At 44.4% G+C, this 18,629-nt stretch overlaps 1 protein-coding gene across 1 annotated transcript in view; it reads left to right on the top strand.

The window, feature by feature from the left end:
- The first annotated feature begins 5,201 nt into the window (after positions 1 to 5,201).
- LOC138368483 (mucin-22-like) overlaps positions 5,202 to 18,629 on the top strand; it is a 71,285-nt gene continuing 57,857 nt past the window's right edge. The window contains exons 1-4 of the mRNA XM_069331002.1: positions 5,202 to 5,219; positions 5,686 to 6,035; positions 6,122 to 8,593; positions 8,752 to 9,949. Of these exons, the coding sequence (XP_069187103.1) occupies positions 5,202 to 5,219; positions 5,686 to 6,035; positions 6,122 to 8,593; positions 8,752 to 9,949 (4,038 nt within the window). The remainder of the gene's footprint in view (positions 5,220 to 5,685; positions 6,036 to 6,121; positions 8,594 to 8,751; positions 9,950 to 18,629) is intronic.

Below are 18,629 nucleotides of genomic sequence, written 5' to 3'. Positions count from 1 at the left end.
CTTTGTTGACATCACCTTTCAGTTTTTCAATGTAATGTACAGAATTAATTTTCATGCTGAGTTGTTTATCACCTGTAAAGAAAGACACGAAACTGTGACGTATTTTGTGTATATCTGATATAAGAATGAGACAAAGCACTGGTGCAAGGACTGTGCCTTGGGATACACAGTTGATCACTGTGCTCGTTCTTGATTTTGTTTGATTGACTGTTACTCTTCAACCCGTTCTCGCAAATTCGTAAAGTCAATATTGACTTATTAACTACGTGCATAGGTGATATACTAAACATAATAGATACCCTTAAAAAGATTCATAGAAAACACCGACCTTACCTAACCTTGTTAGTATCTTAAGATAAGCATCTTATTGCTTCGTAATTACAATTATTACTTAACCTGTACCTATTATAGGTTAGGTAATAATTGTAATTACGAAGCAATAAGATGCTTATCTTAACATACTAAGTAGGTTAGGTAAGATCGGTGTTTTCTATGAATCTTTTTAAGGGTATCTATTATGTTAAGTATGTCACCTATGCACATATTTAATAAGTCAATATTGACTTATTAAATTTGCGAGAACTGGTTGTACTCTTTGTATTGTGATTGACAGGAACTTTAATATCCATCGGCCGACTTTACCTCCTATTCTCATGTGCCTTGTCCTAAGGGTACTACATGGTCTCATTTATTCAATTTCTGTGCAGAATTCATGTATGATTCATGTGTGAGAGCTTTCCCTTAACAATGCTCATTGTAGGCCTTAACCCACCAGCTTTTCCTTGGAATACGACCCGCTAATCGATTAATGACCAGGTACTCAATTAATCCAGGGGGGAAAGTTAAGGATTGGCGCTAAGTTAATCTTCTATGACTAGGACTCGAACTCAGCCCAAGCTCAGGAAATGCAAATTCGAGTGTATTACCACTACGCCGGCAGCGCTATCATGATTTTGTCGGTGTACTCAACTATGACGGGGCGTGACGGCTGAGTGGACAGCGCTCGGGATTCATAGTCCTAAGGTTTCGGGTTCAATCCCCGGCGGAGGCGGAAATAAATGGGTAGAGTTTCTTTCACCCTGATGTCCCTGTTCACCTAGCAGTAAATAGGTACCTGGGAGTTAGATAGCTGCTACGGGCTGCTTCCTGGAAATGTGTAACAAAAAGGAGGCCTGGTCGACGACCGGGCCGCGGAGACTGTAAGCCCCGAAATCAACTTAAGATAACTTCAAGCTAACCAAGATCTCACCCATCTAAATCCATGCTGAACTGTGTTTAAGAGTTCTCAATAAAAGTACGTGACCTCTAATCACTTTTCCAAACACTTTAAGTTTGTAAGATGCTACTGTTAAGGGTCTTATATATATTAGCGAAGTCTTTGCTGTCTCTAATATGGATTAGAGTTATAATGTTAATTTGAGTGCCTTTGGAATCTCATCATTATCCAATCTTTTTTATAGTCCACGAAGAGGTGATGCTACTGGTACTTTTTACTTCATTGTAAATATGAAATTCCTGGAGAGAGGAGCTTGGACTGAGTGAACCCAGCTTAGTTTTCAATTTATCTTTTTAAGTCTGCTGTACTCGTATACAGCAGACTTTAGTCTCAGTAATATTGTCCGAGCTGTGGATATCGTTTATAAAGAATCTGTCTACATTGGTGGTTCCCAGAGTTGCAGTTCACATTCCTCCCATTGCCATCCGAGGTTTCCCATTCTTTCCACTTTGGAGTTCCTTCCCTGACAAACATTCTATCCCAATTCCTCCTTTGTCTAAAGAACCTTCCATTAGATTTGAAATTCCTTCGTCCCCGTGGAGCGAAGTGCCTCCCCTTTGAGAATCACTGGTCTAAATCTTCCACTTCCAAGCATTTTATTCGGATGCTAGACATAGCCTCATACTGTTCGTTTAGGATTTGTCACACTGTGTATGAATCCTGTCTTGTACGTATAGATCCAATACAGGCCAAGGTATTTTATTTTGATTTTGTTAATGTGAAAAAAGTATTTTGGATTTTCTATCTTTCGAATGGCTATCTATTCCATGTGCGCATGTTTAGTCTGATATGATCTCTTCAGCTTCTGCTCATATTCTTCAATCTCCCTCTGTAAAGTATATTTTATTTGTGGTGATGGCAGTGTCTGTTTAATCATTTCAGTTATTCTCTTCCTGGTTCAGTAGTATTGACTGTGTTCTCTTTTTGAGTTTGTCCTCTGTTTGCTCTTCCGAAAAGGAATGTATTTCAAACAGACATTGTATGCTTGTCTTCTGTCAATTATTCTATTCCACGTCTGTGAGGGTTTGTACTTAACGACAATGTCTCATGGACAGTTCTTTCTTCGATGTTTACTTTTTTCCCAGTACTAATTTGATGAAATTAATTTCTAGAGTCTAGTTAATTTCTAATTCTTTTATTGCAGAAATATAATTTATCGACGTGCTTGTCCATTTGTTAACCCTTTAAGTCAGCTACATATAATAATGTTTGTTTGTACTGCAATGAGTTCGTGATCTGAGCATGAATTATCTGAAATTGTTACTTGCCAGATTATTTTGTTATTGTTCGTGAAGATCAGGTTAAAAGTATTTTTGTTCTTTCTTGGGGTCTGTTTGCCGCTGCTGGAGTGAAAATTTGCGACAATCAAAGTAGTTGTTTGGCTCGTAGTTAGATATGTCCAGATTGCTTTACTTTTATACTGTAATTGTTTGGTATCTTCCATCCAGAACTTTGTAGATTAAAGTTATCAAGGAAGATCATATCAGCCGATGCGTTTCTAGATTATTGTGATAATTATCTATTATTTTTCATCTGGCAGTTTGTAAATTTTAATAATAACTATCTTGAGGTTATCTTGAGATGATTTCGGGGCTTTCAGTGTCCCCGCGGCCCGGTCCTCGACCAGGCCTCCACCCCTAGGAAGCAGCCCGTGACAGCTGACTAACACCCAGGTACCTATTTTACTGCTAGGTAACAGGGGCATTGGGTGAAAGAAACTCTGCCCATTGTTTCTCGCCAGCGCCTGGGATCGAACCCAGGACCACAGGATCACAAGCCCAGCGTGCTGTCCACTCGGAACTAGTTTGACTTTCTTGACTTTTATCCAGACATCTCCTTTTTAGAAGTCAGGAGCTCTGTGTATTGAAGATCTTTGCCATTATATTATTCCTGCACCCCATGTGACCTACTTTAACATATCTGTTAAAGAATAACAGATATTATATTATATTTTTATATTCAGACTTTTAATTATATTTTTATATTCAGACTTTTAATTATATTTTTATATTCAGACTTTTAATTATATTTTTATATTCAGACTTTTAATTATATTTTTATATTCAGACTTTTAATTATATTTTGATATTCAGACTTTTAATTATATTTTGATATTCAGACTTTTAATTATATTTTGATATTCAGACTTTTAATTATATTTTGATATTCAGACTTCACTGTCTATATAAACGTATGAATTTCGTGAAAGTTCCCAATAACAAGATTTTCCCCTCTGTGAAGAGGCCTTTTATGAGAGGAACTTTTTTTTGCCTTTGTTTTTAGTCCTTGGATGAGGTTAGTGTATTAAAATCTTTAATAGGTTTTAATTTTTGTTACTGGAAGGTTTATCAAGGAAGACCATTGCTGCTTCACTACACTCTCCATTTTGTGGGCATCTTGTACTTGTTCTAACGGTATACTGGTTGCAGAAGCAGTTTTTGTACGGTGTAATAGTATGTATGATGATATGATATGTAAGGCTCTAGCTTCTGTCACATCCACTACCATGTATTCCAACTGTTCCACTTTTTGAAACCTCTTTCCTCTAGGTCTAAAAAATTATTCGGCTTTTCTGAATAGCCGTTTTCATAATTTTTACTCCATATGTAGCATTCTGTGGTTCTCCCCTGAAAGCCTGAACAGTTCAGGGAACACCAAGATGGTAGTCCCAAACTATATTTTCCTTTCCTCAGTCATTTTATTAATTTTCTGCGATGAGGGTTTTTACATTTTATTCCATTTCCGTTTTCAGTATGTCTATATATTTTCAGATTATTCCTAGCATAAAATTTGCAGGTGAGTCTTTCTAGTCTGTCTCTCACTATCATGTTTTTTCTTTGCTGTTTGTATTATTTGAACTGTCTGATAATTATTTTTTTCTGTGCTTATCTCTTTTTGGAATTATTGATTTTAAGTTATTTTTAATGTTCTTATACCGTTTCTATTATTTACAATTTTTAAGCTCCTGCCTCTGCCTCTGCATTATTTTTGTTTCTCATTATGCCTGGATTGGTGGTAGGTGTTTCATGGAAGTCGTTGTGCACTCATACGACGTGATGTCTAGGTGAAATTTTAACATCTGGAGGTTATCTGGAGATGATTTCGGGGCTTTAGTGTCCCCGCGGCCCGGTCCTCGACCAGGCCTCCACCCCCAGGAAGCAGCCCGTGACAGCTGACTAACACCCAGGTACCTATTTTACTGCTAGGTAACAGGGGCATAGGGTGAAAGAAACTTTGCCCATTGTTTCTCGCCAGCGCCTGGGATCGAACCCAGGACCACAGGATCACAAGTCCAGCGTGCTGTCCGCTCGGCCGACCGGCTTCCTAACATGTTCAAAGCTAGCAAATCTTTCCTGTGCATCCAAAGAGAGTTACTTCGCAGTCCTTTATTATTATTTACTTCTACACGTGAATTAGTTTTTTCTACAGATGTAACATGTAAATCCCTGTGATTATTCCTTCACGGCGTTCAGAAAGCTTCAGCATGTTGTCCTTATATACGGCCATGTTGTCCTTATATACGGCCATGTTGTCCTTATATACGGCCATGTTGTCCTTATATACGGCCATGTTGTCCTTATATACGGCCATGTTGTCCTTATATACGGCCATGTTGTCCTTATATACGGCCATGTTGTCCTTATATACGGCCATGTTGTCCTTATATACGGCCATGTTGTCCTTATATACGGCCATGTTGTCCTTATATACGGCCATGTTGTCCTTATATACGGCCATGTTGTCCTTATATACGGCCATGTTGTCCTTATATACGGCCATGTTGTCCTTATATACGGCCATGTTGTCCTTATATACGGCCATGTTGTCCTTATATACGGCCATGTTGTCCTTATATACGGCCATGTTGTCCTTATATACGGCCATGTTGTCCTTATATACGGCCATGTTGTCCTTATATACGGCCATGTTGTCCTTATATACGGCAATGTTGTCCTTGTTTACTGGGTGTCAAGGACAACCCCCCCCCCAGTTGTCATGTGTGTGTTGTCGTTGTTACCCACTCTTCTTTTATACTGTCTTTGTCTGTGTTGCCAAAGTGTGGCCACTATTGCTTGTGGTATGGCGCACAATTTGTTTTCCAAAAAGTGCTATCTTGAAAAACATTGTTGTCTTCCTTCGACTGTGTCATTATAGCTGGGCATATGCTATATGTCCAGCGTATGCTCAATAATTTGTTATAGCTTATAGGAATATTTTAGTGTTAGTATTAGTGTGACCTCAGGTTAATGTATATTTTAGCGTGTCTATATTGCATTATAAGGTACTACTCACACTGGCATTGTTCTTCCTAAATATGTATTAACAATGATATGCTTAGAAGCAACTTATTTTACAGTTTCTAGCCTCTAACGACAATAACATTGAATTTTCTATTTTGTTTCCACCAGATTAATTGTCTGTTACTAAGAAACAGACTGACGCAAACTTCTTACACGAATAATGGCAACCTTAGTCTCCAGGCAATCAGCGACGAGTATATCCCTGGCCACCACGAGTATATCCCAAGCCACCACGAGTATATCCCTGGCCACCACGAATATATCCCTGGCCACCACGAGTATATTCCTGGCCACCACGAATATATCACTGGCCACCACGAGTATATCCCTGGCCACCACGAATATATCCCTGGCCACCACGATCTCATCCCTGGCCACCACGAATATATCCCTGGTCATGGCCACCACGAGTATATCCCTGGTCATGGCCACCTCGAGTATATCCCTGGCCAACACGAGTATATCCCTGGCACTGGCCACCACGAGTCTATATTGCTCAATATCCCAATATCTCTGACCCTTGCCACCACGAGTATATTCCTAGCCCTGGCCACCAGGAGTATATCCCTGGCCACCACGAGTATATCCCTGGCCACCATGAGTATATCCCTGGCCCTGGCCACCACGAGAATATCTCTGGCCCTGGCCACCACGAGTATATCCCTGGCCATGGCCACCACGAGTATATCCCTGGCCCTAGCCACCACGCGTATATCCCTTTCCCTGACCACCACGAGTATATCACTGGCCACCACGAGTATATCCCTGGCCCTAGCCACCACGCGTATATCCCTTTCCCTGACCACCACGAGTATATCACTGGCCACCACGAGTATATCCCTGGCCCTGGCCACCACGAGTATATCCCTGACCATGACCACCACGAGTATATCCCTGGCCATGACCACCTCGAGTATACCACTGGCCACCACGAGTATATCCCTGGCCCTGGCCACCACGAGTATATCCCTGGCCATGACCACCACAAGTATATCACTGGCCACCACGAGTATATCCCTGGCCCTGGCCACCACGAGAATATCTCTGGCCCTGGCCACCGCGAGTATATCCCTGCCCTGGCCACCAGGAGTATATCACTGGCCATGGCCACCACGAGTATATCACTGGCCCTGGCCACCGCAAGTATATCCCTGGCCATGGCCACCACGAGTATATCCCTGGCCCTGGCCACCACGAGTATATCCCTGGCCATGACCACCACGAGTATATCCCTGGCCCTGGCCACCACGAGTATATCCCTGGCCCTGGCCACCACGAGTATATCCCTAGCCATGACCACCACGAGTATATCCCGGGCCCTGACCACCACGAGTATATCCCTGGCCCTGGCCACCACGAGTATATCCCTGGCCATGACCACCAGGAGTATTTCACTGGCCACCACGAGTATATCCCTGGCCCTGGCCACCACGAGTATATCCCTGGCCCTGGCCACCACGAGTATATCCCTGGCCCTGGCCACCACGAGTATATCCCTGGCCCTGGCCACCACGAGTATATCCCTGGCCACCACGAGTATATTCCTGGCCCTGGCCACCACGAGTATATCCCTGGCCCTGGCCACCACGAGTATATCCCTGGCCCTGGCCACCACGAGTATATCCCTGGCGCTGGCCACCACGAGTATATCCCTGGCCACCACGAGTATATCCCTGGCCCTGGCCACCACGAGTATATCCCTGGCCATGGCCACCACGAGTATATCCCTGGCCACAACGAGTATATCCCTGGCCATTGCCACCACGAGTATATCCCTGGCCACCACGAGTATATCCCTGGCCACCACGAGTATATCCCTGGCCACCACGAGTATATCCCTGGCCACCACGAGTATATCCCTGGCCACAACGAGTATATCCCTGGCCACCACGAGTATATCCCTGGCCACCACGAGTATATCCCTGGCTCTGGCCACCAAGAGTGTATCCCTGGCCCTGACCACCACGAGTATATCCCTGGCCCTGACCACCACGAGTATATCCCTGGCCCTGACCACCACGAGTATATCCCTGGCCATGGCCATCACGAGTATATCCCTGGCCCTGGCCACCACGAGTATATCCCTGGCCCTGGCCACCACGAGTATATCCCTGGCCCTGACCACTACGAGTATATCCCTGGCCCTGGCCACCACGAGTATATCCCTGGCCCTGACCACCACGAGTATATCCCTGGCCCTGGCCACCACGAGTATATCCCTGGCCCTAACCACCACGAGTATATCCCTGGCCCTGGCCACCACGAGTATATCCCTGGCCCTGGCCACCACGAGTATATCCCTGGCCCTGACCACCACGAGTATATCCCTGGCCCTGGCCACCACGAGTATATCCCTGGCCCAGGCCACCACGAGTATATCCCTGGCCCTGGCCACCACGAGTATATCCCTGGCCCTGGCCACCACGAGTATATCCCTGGCCCTGGCCACCACGAGTATATCCCTGGCCATGACCACCACGAGTATATCCCTGGCAAAGGTCACCACGAGTGTATCCTTGGCCCTGGCCACCACGAGTATATCCCTGGCCCTGGCCACCACGAGTATATCCCTGGCCCTAGCCACCACGAGTATATCCCAGGCCCTGGAAACCACGAGTATATCCCTGGCCCTGGCCACCACGAGTATATCCCTGGCCCTGGCCACCAGGAGTATATCCCTGGCCCTGACCACTACGAGTATATCCCTGGCCACCACGAGTATATCCCTGGCCCTGGCCACCACGAGTATATCCCTGGCCACCACGAATATATCCCTGACCATGACCACCACAAGTATATCTCTGGCCCTGGCCACCACGATTATATCCCTGGCCATGACCACCACAAGTATATCTCTGGCCCTGGCCACCACGAGTATATCCCTGGCCACCACGAGTATATCCCTGGCCACCGCGAGTATATCCCTGGCCACCACGAGTATATCCCTGGCCACCACGAGTATATCCCTGGCCACCACGAGTATATCCCTGGCCCTGACCACCACAAGAGGACACCTGTTAACACTGAACATTACATGTTATTTTCTTTGCTCACAAATATTCAGTAAATATTCACTGAGATATATTTTACAATCAGTTAAGATACACGTGTGACACATCAGAAAGTATTTTATTAAATATTCAGCGAATTTATAGCTTTTTTTATTTATATTAGCTCGTCGCATGTGGCACTTCCTCTCACTCTAATACAACCAGGCCAGCAGGTTGTTACTGAGAGGGAAGCAGGCCAGCAGGTTGTTACTGAGAGGGAAGCAGGCCAGCAGGTTGTTACTGAGAGGGAAGCAGGCCAGCAGGTTGTTACAGTGAGGGAAGCAGGCCAGCAGGTTGTTACTGAGAGGGAAGCAGGCCAGCAGGTTGTTACAGTGAGGGAAGCAGGCCAGCAGGTTGTTACAGTGAGGGAAGCAGGCCAGCAGGTTCTTACTGAGAGGAAAGCAGGCCAGCAGGTTGTTACTGAGAGGGATGCAGGTCAGCAGGTTGTTACTGAGAGGGAAGCAGGCCAGCAGGTTGTTACTGAGAGGGAAGCAGGCCAGCAGGTTGTTACAGTGAGGGAAGCAGGCCAGCAGGTTGTTACAGTGAGGGAAGCAGGCCAGCAGGTTGTTACAGTGAGGGAAGCAGGCCAGCAGGTTGTTACAGTGAGGGAAGCAGGCCAGCAGGTTGTTACAGTGAGGGAAGCATTCCAGCAGGTTGTTACAGTGAGGGATGCAGGCCAGCAGGTTGTTACTGAGAAGGAAGCAGGCCAGCAGGTTGTTACTGAGAGGGAAGCAGGCCAGCAGGTTGTTACTGAGAGGGAAGCAGGCCAGCAGGTTGTTACTGAGAGGGAAGCAGGCCAGCAGGTTGTTACTGAGAGGGAAGCAGGCCAGCAGGTTGTTACAGTGAGGGAAGCAGGCCAGCAGGTTGTTACAGTGAGGGAAGCAGGCCAGCAGGTTGTTACTGAGAGGGAAGCAGGCCAGCAGGTTGTTACTGAGAGGGAAGCAGGCCAGCAGGTTGTTACTGAGAGGGAAGCAGGCCAGCAGGTTGTTACAGTGAGGGAAGCAGGCCAGCAGGTTGTTACAGTGAGGGAAGCAGGCCAGCAGGTTGTTACTGAGAGGGAAGCAGGCCAGCAGGTTGTTACTGAGAGGGAAGCAGGCCAGCAAGTTGTTACTGAGAGGGAAGCAAGCCAGCAGGTTGTTACTGAGAGGGAAGCAGGCCAGCAGGTTGTTACTGAGAAGGAAGCAGGCCAGCAGGTTGTTACTGAGAGGGAAGCAGGCCAGCTGGTTGTTACTGAGAGGGAAGCAGGCCAGCAGGTTGTTACTGAGAGGGATGCAGGCCAGCAGGTTGTTACAGTGAGGGAAGCAGGCCAGCAGGTTGCTACAGTGAGGGAAGCAGGCCAGCAGGTTGTTACAGTGAGGGAAGCATGCCAGCAGGTTGTTACAGTGAGGGGAGCAGGCCAGCAGGTTGTTACAGTGAGGGAAGCAGGCCAGCAGGTTGCTACAGTGAGGGAAGCAGGCCAGCAGGTTGTTACAGTGAGGGAAGTAGGCCAGCAGGTTGTTACAGTGAGGGGAGCAGGCCAGCAGGTTGTTACTGAGAGGGAAGCAGGCCAGCAGGTTGTTACAGTGAGGGAAGCAGGCCAGCAGGTTGTTACAGTGAGGGAAGCAGGCCAGCAGGTTGTTACAGTGAGGGAAGCAGGCCAGCAGGTTGTTACAGTGAGGGGAGCAGGCCAGCAGGTTGTTACAGTGAGGGAAGCAGGCCAGCAGGTTGTTACAGTGAGGGATGCAGGCCAGCAGGTTGTTACAGTGAGGGATGCAGGCCAGCAGGTTGTTACAGTGAGGGGAGCAGGCCAGCAGGTTGTTACAGTGAGGGAAGCAGGCCAGCAGGTTGTTACAGTGAGGGAAGCAGGCCAGCAGGTTGTTACAGTGAGGGATGCAGGCCAGCAGGTTGTTACAGTGAGGGGAGCAGGCCAGCAGGTTGTTACAGTGAGGGAAGCAGGCCAGCAGGTTGTTACAGTGAGGGAAGCAGGCCAGCAGGTTGTTACAGTGAGGGATGCAGGCCAGCAGGTTGTTACAGTGAGGGAAGCAGGCCAACAGGTTGTTACAGTGAGGGAAGCAGGCCAGCAGATTGTTACAGTGAGGGAAGCAGGCCAGCAGGTTGTTACAGTGAGGGAAGCAGGCCAGCAGGTTGTTACTGAGAGGGAAGCAGGCCAACAGGTTGTTACTGAGAGGGAAGCAGGCCAGCAGGTTGTTACTGAGAGGGAAGCAGGCCAACAGGTTGTTACTGAGAGGGAAGCAGGCCAGCAGGTTGTTACAGTGAGGGAAGCAGGCCAGCAGGTTGTTACTGAGAGGGAAGCAGGCCAACAGGTTGTTACAGTGAGGGAAGCAGGCCAGCAGGTTGTTACTGAGAGGGAAGCAGGCCAACAGGTTGTTACTGAGAGGGAAGCAGGCCAGCAGGTTGTTACAGTGAGGGAAGCAGGCCAGCAGGTTGTTACAATGAGGGAAGCAGGCCAGCAGGTTGTTACAATGAGGGAAGCAGGCCAGCAGGTTTAGTAATAAGGGATGCAGACAAGCAGTTTCCGTTATAATGAGAGAGGCAAGCATCATTATGAGGTTCTATGAGAGATGCAGGGCATCATTATGAGGTTCTATGAGAGATGCAGGGCATCATTATGAGGTTCTATGAGAGATGCAGGGCATCATTATGAGGTTCTATGAGAGGTGCAGGGCATCAGTTTGGATTCTAATTTGTATATAGACTACCAGTTTGAGTTAGTGAGGGAAGCAGGTGAGCATTTTAAGTAATATTTGGTTTTAATATTAGATAATATTAAATTTTTGTAACAACTTGTTTTCATAATTTTAAAAAAATCTCAAATGCATTTGATTGGAAAAGCACTTGTTGAATTTCTTTGTAAAGTCAAACTATTGACTTTCAAATTTATTTTATTATATATATTCGCTACATGTTTATTTTTTTTTCGAAAAATTATTTTAAAATTAAGGAAAAATATTGACACTATAAAATTGATTAATAACATTGGAGAGTCTTTTCTGATGTACACAATGTGCAAATATCATAAACAGATTCAAAACTAACATTAATTTTAGGGTTAAAACAAATGAAGACTGTTTTGATCGCTGTCGTCAATAAAATTGAAAAAAAATGAAAAATATATATTGATTGACGTTTTCCTTCAAGTAAAGCTTTATAAACTTGCAAAATACATGTTTTTCTTTTTTTTATAAAGACAAAATATGGCTCACGGTTGCACTAGATATAAAATACACACACAAATCACAATAGCGTGATATATCAAATGAACAAATCCACAAGGGCCGTGACGTGGGTTCGAACCTACCCACGGGATGCTCCCAGCTGCGCCTTAATCAACTGTACCACGACATAGTAAAAGAATTGCAACCTGGAGCACTACTGCCCTCACTAGGATCCCGAAGCTTCTCCGAAGCCCAGTCGTGTCACAGTTGATTAATGTGCAGCTGTGAACATCCCATGCATACGTTCGAACCCTCATCGCGGTCCTTGTGAATTTGTTATTTTGATATATCAAAAGAACATTGTGATTTCTGTGTGTATTGACGTTAGGTTGCAATTCTTTTTACTATGTCGTGGCACGGTTGACTAAGGCGCAGCTGGAAACGTCCCGTGCGTAGGTTCGAACCCTCTTCACGGCCCATGCGGATTTGTTCACATATATTATATTTGACTGAAGAAAGCATTGTTTGATTCAAGCATGAAATACCACTTATAAGAGAAAATATCCTATTAACACAATAAATTTGGAAACAATTGCATTTTGAGTTAGAGACAATCGATTTAATTTGACGCATAAGTATGATGCTACGTGTCGCAAAAAATGTACATATTTAATTGTTCCACATTCATCAACTGCTCCAGTATATTGTCTAATTTATTCCACTCACCATCTATTTATGCTTCACACGACTCTCTCTTCCTCTGGGCTTAATAGCCTGTAAGTTTATCATATGTTTGCAGTAATTGTTTTATCGTCATGCCTTCCACAATTGTTTTATCATCATGCCTTCCACAATTGTTTTATCGTCATGCCTTCCACAATTGTTTTATCGTCATGCCTTCCACAATTGTTTTATCGTCATGCCTTCCACAATTGTTTTATCGTCATGCCTTCCACAATTGTTTTATCGTCATGCCTTCCACAATTGTTTTATCGTCATGCCTTCCACAATTGTTTTATCGTCATGCCTTCCACAATTGTTTGATCGTCATGCCTTCCACAATTGTTTTATCGTCATGCCTTCCACAATTGTTTTATCGTCATGCCTTCCACAATTGTTTTATCGTCATGCCTTCCACAATTGTTTTATCGTCATGCCTTCCACAATTGTTTTATCATCATGCCTTCCACAATTGTTTTATCGTCATGCCTTCCACAACCCCTCTAACACAACCTGCTCCAAAATGTTTGCTTTTATTTCGTTATCTTGAGGTTATCTTGAGATGATTTCGGGGCTTTTAAGTGTCCCCGCGGCCCGGTCCTCGACCAGGCCTCCACCCCCAGGAAGCAGCCCGTGACAGCTGACTAACACCCAAGTACCTATTTTTTACTGCTAGGTAACAGGGGCATAGGGTGAAAGAAACTCTGCATATTGCTTCTCACCGGCGTCCGGGATCGAACCCGGGACTAGAGGATCACAAGTCCAGCGTGCTGTCCGCTCGGCCGACCGGCTCCCTGCAAATTCGTGCAAATTCTCTAGTTTTTTTTTTTAATTTCTTTAGATTCTAATGATTAAAATTTTTGTTTAAAATTTCATATATGTTGTTTTTTTAACCATGTTCCAGTTTTTCCTCTGTTTCTATTTCACGTCATTTATATTTATTTCTTATACTTCCTGTCTAAATCTTCCTTCACTCACACTGTGAATTATTATATAATTCAAATTGCTTCACTTTCTTGCTTCTCTGGCTTTTCCTTGAATTTCCTTTATCTTGCGTCGCAATTTTTCTATATTTTCTCCAAAACTTTGCTCAATAATGTCTTGTGTCCTCATTTATTTCGCTTCACTCTTCTTCCAAATTCATGCAACTGTTTCCGATACTATAAAAATTGTCAAATTTTAACATGCCTGTGTTAGATTATTCACAAGGAGTTTGAGTACAGTGGTTAAGTTGTTATCTCTTACTATAGATAAGTTGTTATCTCTTATTATGGATAAGTTGTTATCTCTTGTTATCTCTGTTAGTACAGTTGTTACTGTTAGGTACAGTTGTTACTGTTAGGTAAAGTTGTTACTTGTTATCTCTCTTGTGAGTTGTTATCTCATGTTATGGATAAGTATTCAAGGAGTAAAGTTTGACATCTGCCAAGTAAGTGTGACTGATGGCCTAAGCAGCAGAAGACTGAGAAAAATTGCTTAGTGGCATGAGCAGTTGACGCTAAGACCAAAAAACAAAAAATTATAATGATATCACTTTAATGCACAAAGAAATCCCATTAATGTGATGCATCAATGAGAAAATCAGTAGGAGCCATGAGGAGGATTCGAGCCTATGCACTGGTTACTCCCAAGCACACGCCTTAGACAACTACACCACGACATGGTCAAAAGTATTGTAACCTGAGATTCAACTGAATTTTCTAGTATTCCTGAGGCATCCACTGAAGGCCTAATGAGGGGTTTCATACAATGCTCCCCCATGCACAGGCGTGTAGTCTATAAGAACAGAGTGTAAATCAAGTCTGTACCATATGGCCTATTCTTCAATTCATCTTCACGAATCGACTTAAATGACATCGTGCTCTCATTTGCTTGTATGAAAGCAAGATACTTTCACTTGAGCTCATTTACAGAAGAGTTTCTCTTTTGTTCACTTTTTCAAACAATAACAAAGTCATCATAAACTTTGGAAAAGGTTTCATTACTTGGATCAAAAATTATTTTGTGGAATAATTTTGTGGAATAATTCATGGTCTGTGATTGCCGTATAGATGGAACACCAGCTATATTCATTTCCAAATTGAAAGTCATTCATTAATATGATTCATCTTAAAAAACACTTCCAGCTGCACTGGGGATCAGTTTGGATCAGACAGATCAAATTGTGAAATTTATCAAAAGATGAATTTTCAACTCTCAAAGTTTCAAGCGGTTACTTGTTGACACGGATGCAGGCCATCATTTGCCTCTATCTTACCTCACAAATTTTCGATGGTTTTCAAGAGGAAATGAATGAGATGAGTTATAATTAGATATTGAAATTCAGTGTAAGTTGGAATTTTTTGTTTGGTTGAATGAAGAAGAATGGTTCTCGTGCCTAGCCTTTTCTGTTGACACTTTTGAGCAACCGAATAAACTGAACCATCAGAAGGAAAGAAGGAAGGAAGGAAGGAAGGAAGGAAGGAAGGAATATAAGCATCATTATGTTCCTTCATTCATTGAAAGCTTTCATAAGCAAGCTGGAAAATTGGATGATAAATGTCAAGATTAAAAATATAATATTTGAGAAAATATCATCTGTTGTTATAGCTTGAATCCTGGAATCATAAGCAATTGCTTCCAGGATTTGCCAAATAGTAAACTTTTGCAGCATCCGACAAATGAATGGGAAATGAAGTTGGCCAATATTGGTCTGAACTCATTAATGAGTTGTTAGGTTTAGCGCGAAATCCATTCAAATTATCAGTTAAAACAATTCCCGTTGATTCTCAAGATGAATTTTTGGATATGAAGACAGACTCCCTAGCAAGAGAGATGTTCGATGAGAAATCTCCCGCAATGTTCGTCCTCGATGTGCGATTGATACCCAAAATAGACAGAAAGCTCTATCCGTGCATTGTTTTCCTTTATGTCGACATATTTTTGAGTGTCAGGCTTTCCATCTATGTTACAAGTGAAAGCAAAACCACAAACTAGGTTTGAGATTGACAATGACTTGCGTTGTGCACTTACAAGCACTCCTTCGCGTAACCAATAATTAGCTAAGATAAACAATCACAGGTTACTCATTGTGTGTAATATCATCTGAACCAACGGATATACTACACTCTGGCATTCTGGGGAACATTTTGTTAATTAAGTGTGCTTCAGTTTTGTCTGTTAAGTAATTAGTTATAATTATAAACAAAAAGTTTTAATCAACTTTTAATATCCCTCAACATTTATTACTACAAATAAATGTGTAAAACTCCATTATAAAAATATTTCAACTAAATAAATATGTACAAATATAGACAAATTGAAGACTACCAAAATTATATGAATATTATTTGAAATGGATGTTTATAGTCAGTCAGGTTTGGAAAACAAGGGGCAATAGCATTCCGAGATCAGTGAAAGGGGGAACATGGGGCCATAAAAGTTTAAGAACGGCGCATCTGCAAAGATGAAAAATAGGAAGCAATATGATTAAAATGTTAAAATGTATGAAAAGAGTTTAACAAAGGTGATACAAATGCAATTTTAAATATATCAACAGAGAATAGAAGACAAGACAGTAAATACAAACTATATAAATTCACATTCACGTGAGAAAATGTTATTTTGATAAAAAAGTCACAACAATATTTAATGTGAAGATTTATATATCCACTGACATAAGTAACAGGGAGCTGAAGGCACATGATAACCCCGTGGCGAACACAAGCAAAGTTCATTGAAACGCAGATCAGTGTTTCTTTACGAAAGAAAGAATGTGTCCCTTGAAACATGACACACACGTCCTTTCCTTAGAGGAAGATGTGTCACAAGCTGTGCCACTTAATTATGAAATGTGGTTACCCTTGACTCGGAAGAGAGGCGGGTCTTGACTCAAGGAAGTGGAGACCTTAGCTCATGGAAGCACTCGAGAGAAGTGCACTTGAGATTTCAGAAGTGTCTCTTAGAACACGAAGGATTATTTCACAGAGAAGCAAGGAAATACGATGGAGACGGTGTTCAGTGAAATCCAATCTGTGATGCTTGGTATATGAAATATGTTATCTTGAGGTAATCTTGAGATGATTTCGGGGCTTTAGTGTCCCCGCGGCCCGGTCCTCGACCAGGCCTCCACCCCCAGGAAGCAGCCCGTGACAGCTGACTAACTCCCAGGTACCTATTTACTGCTAGGTAACAGGGGCATTTAGGGTGAAAGAAACTTTGCCCATTTGTTTCTGCCTCGTGCGGGAATCGAACCCGCGCCACAGAATTACGAGTCCTGCGCGCTATCCACCAGGCTACGAGGCCCCATATGTGCTCTTTGAAACAAGAGAAATGCCCACAACACAAGACGATCTAAGAAATGAGTGCTGCCTATTATATCATGTGAGACCTTAATCTCGACACATGTCGAAGCTGCCTCTCAACACATGAGAGACCAGCATCACACATGGGAGACCTGTCTAACACATGAGAGAACAGTCTCACACATTGGAGACCAGCTTCAAACATGGGAGACCAGCTTCAAACATGGGAGACCAGCCTCACACATGGGAGAGCTGCCTCACACTTAGGAGAGCTGCCTCACACTTGGGACAGACCAACTTCACACATGAGAGACCAGTCTCACACATTGGAGACCAGCTTCAAACATGGGAGACCAGCCTCACACATGGGAGACCAGCCTCACACATGGGAGAGCTGCCTCACACTTAGGAGAGCTGCCTCACACTTGGGACAGACCAACTTCACACATGAGAGACCAGTCTCACACATTGGAGACCAGCTTCAAACATGGGAGACCAGCCTCACACATAGGAGACCAGCCTCACACATGGGAGAGCTGCCTCACACTTCGGACAGACCAACTTCACACATGAGAGACCAGCCTCACACATGAGAGACAAGACTCGCACATGAAGAATCAGCCTTACACATGAGACCAGCCTCACACACATGAGAGACCAGCCTCACACATGAGAGACCAACCTCACACACACATGAGAGACCAGCCTCACACACATGAGAGACCAGCCTCACACATGAGAGACCAGCCTCACACACATGAGAGACCAGCCTCACACATGAGAGACCGACCTCACACACATGGGAAACCAGCCTCACACACATGAGAGACCAGCCTCACACGTGCGAGACCAGCCTCATACACATGAGAGACCAGCTTCACACACATGAGAGGCAAGCCTCACACATGAGAGCCCAGCCTCACACACATGAGAGACCAGCCTCACACATATGAGAGACCAGCCTCACACACATGAGAGACCAACCTCACATACATGAGAGACCAGCCTCCAACATGAGAGACCAGCCTCATACACATGAGACCAGCCTCACACACATGAGAGACCAGCCTCACACACATGAGAGACCAGCCTCATACTCATGAGAGACCAGCCTCATACACATGAGAGACCAGCCTCATTCACATGAGAGACCAGCCTCATACTCATGAGACCAGCCTCACACACATGAGAGACCAGCCTCATACTCATGAGAGACCAGCCTCATACACATGACAGACCAGCCTCACACACATGAGAGTCCAGCCTCATACGCATGATAGACCAGCCTCATACTCATGAGAGACCAGCCTCACACACATGAGAGACCAGCCTCATACTCATGAGAGACCAGCCTCACACACATGAGAGACCAGCCTCACACACATGAGAGACCAGCCTCACACACATGAGAGACCAGCCTTTCACACATTAGAGACCAGCCTCACACACATGAGAGACCAGCCTCACACACATGAGAGACCATACTCACACACAAGAGAGACCAGCCTCACACACATGAGAGACCATCATCACACACATGAGAGACCAGCCTCACACACACATGAGAGACCAGCCTCACACACATGAGAGACCAGCCTCACACACATGAGAGACCAGCCTCACACACATGAGAGACCAGCCTCACACACAAGAGAGACCAGCCTCACACACATGAGAGACCAGCGTCACACACATGAGAGACCAGCCTCACACACACATGAGAGACCAGCCTCACACATGAGAGACCAGCCTCACACACAAGAGAGACCAGCCTCACACACATGAGAGACCAGCGTCACACACATGAGAGACCAGCCTCACAAACACATGAGAGACCAGCCTCA

This window comes from Procambarus clarkii, chromosome 25 (assembly GCF_040958095.1).
Source record: "Procambarus clarkii isolate CNS0578487 chromosome 25, FALCON_Pclarkii_2.0, whole genome shotgun sequence".
Classification (NCBI taxonomy): Eukaryota; Metazoa; Arthropoda; class Malacostraca; order Decapoda; family Cambaridae; genus Procambarus; species Procambarus clarkii.
The sequence above is the reverse complement of the archived record's forward strand: the minus strand, read 5'-3'. Positions and strand labels throughout refer to the sequence as shown.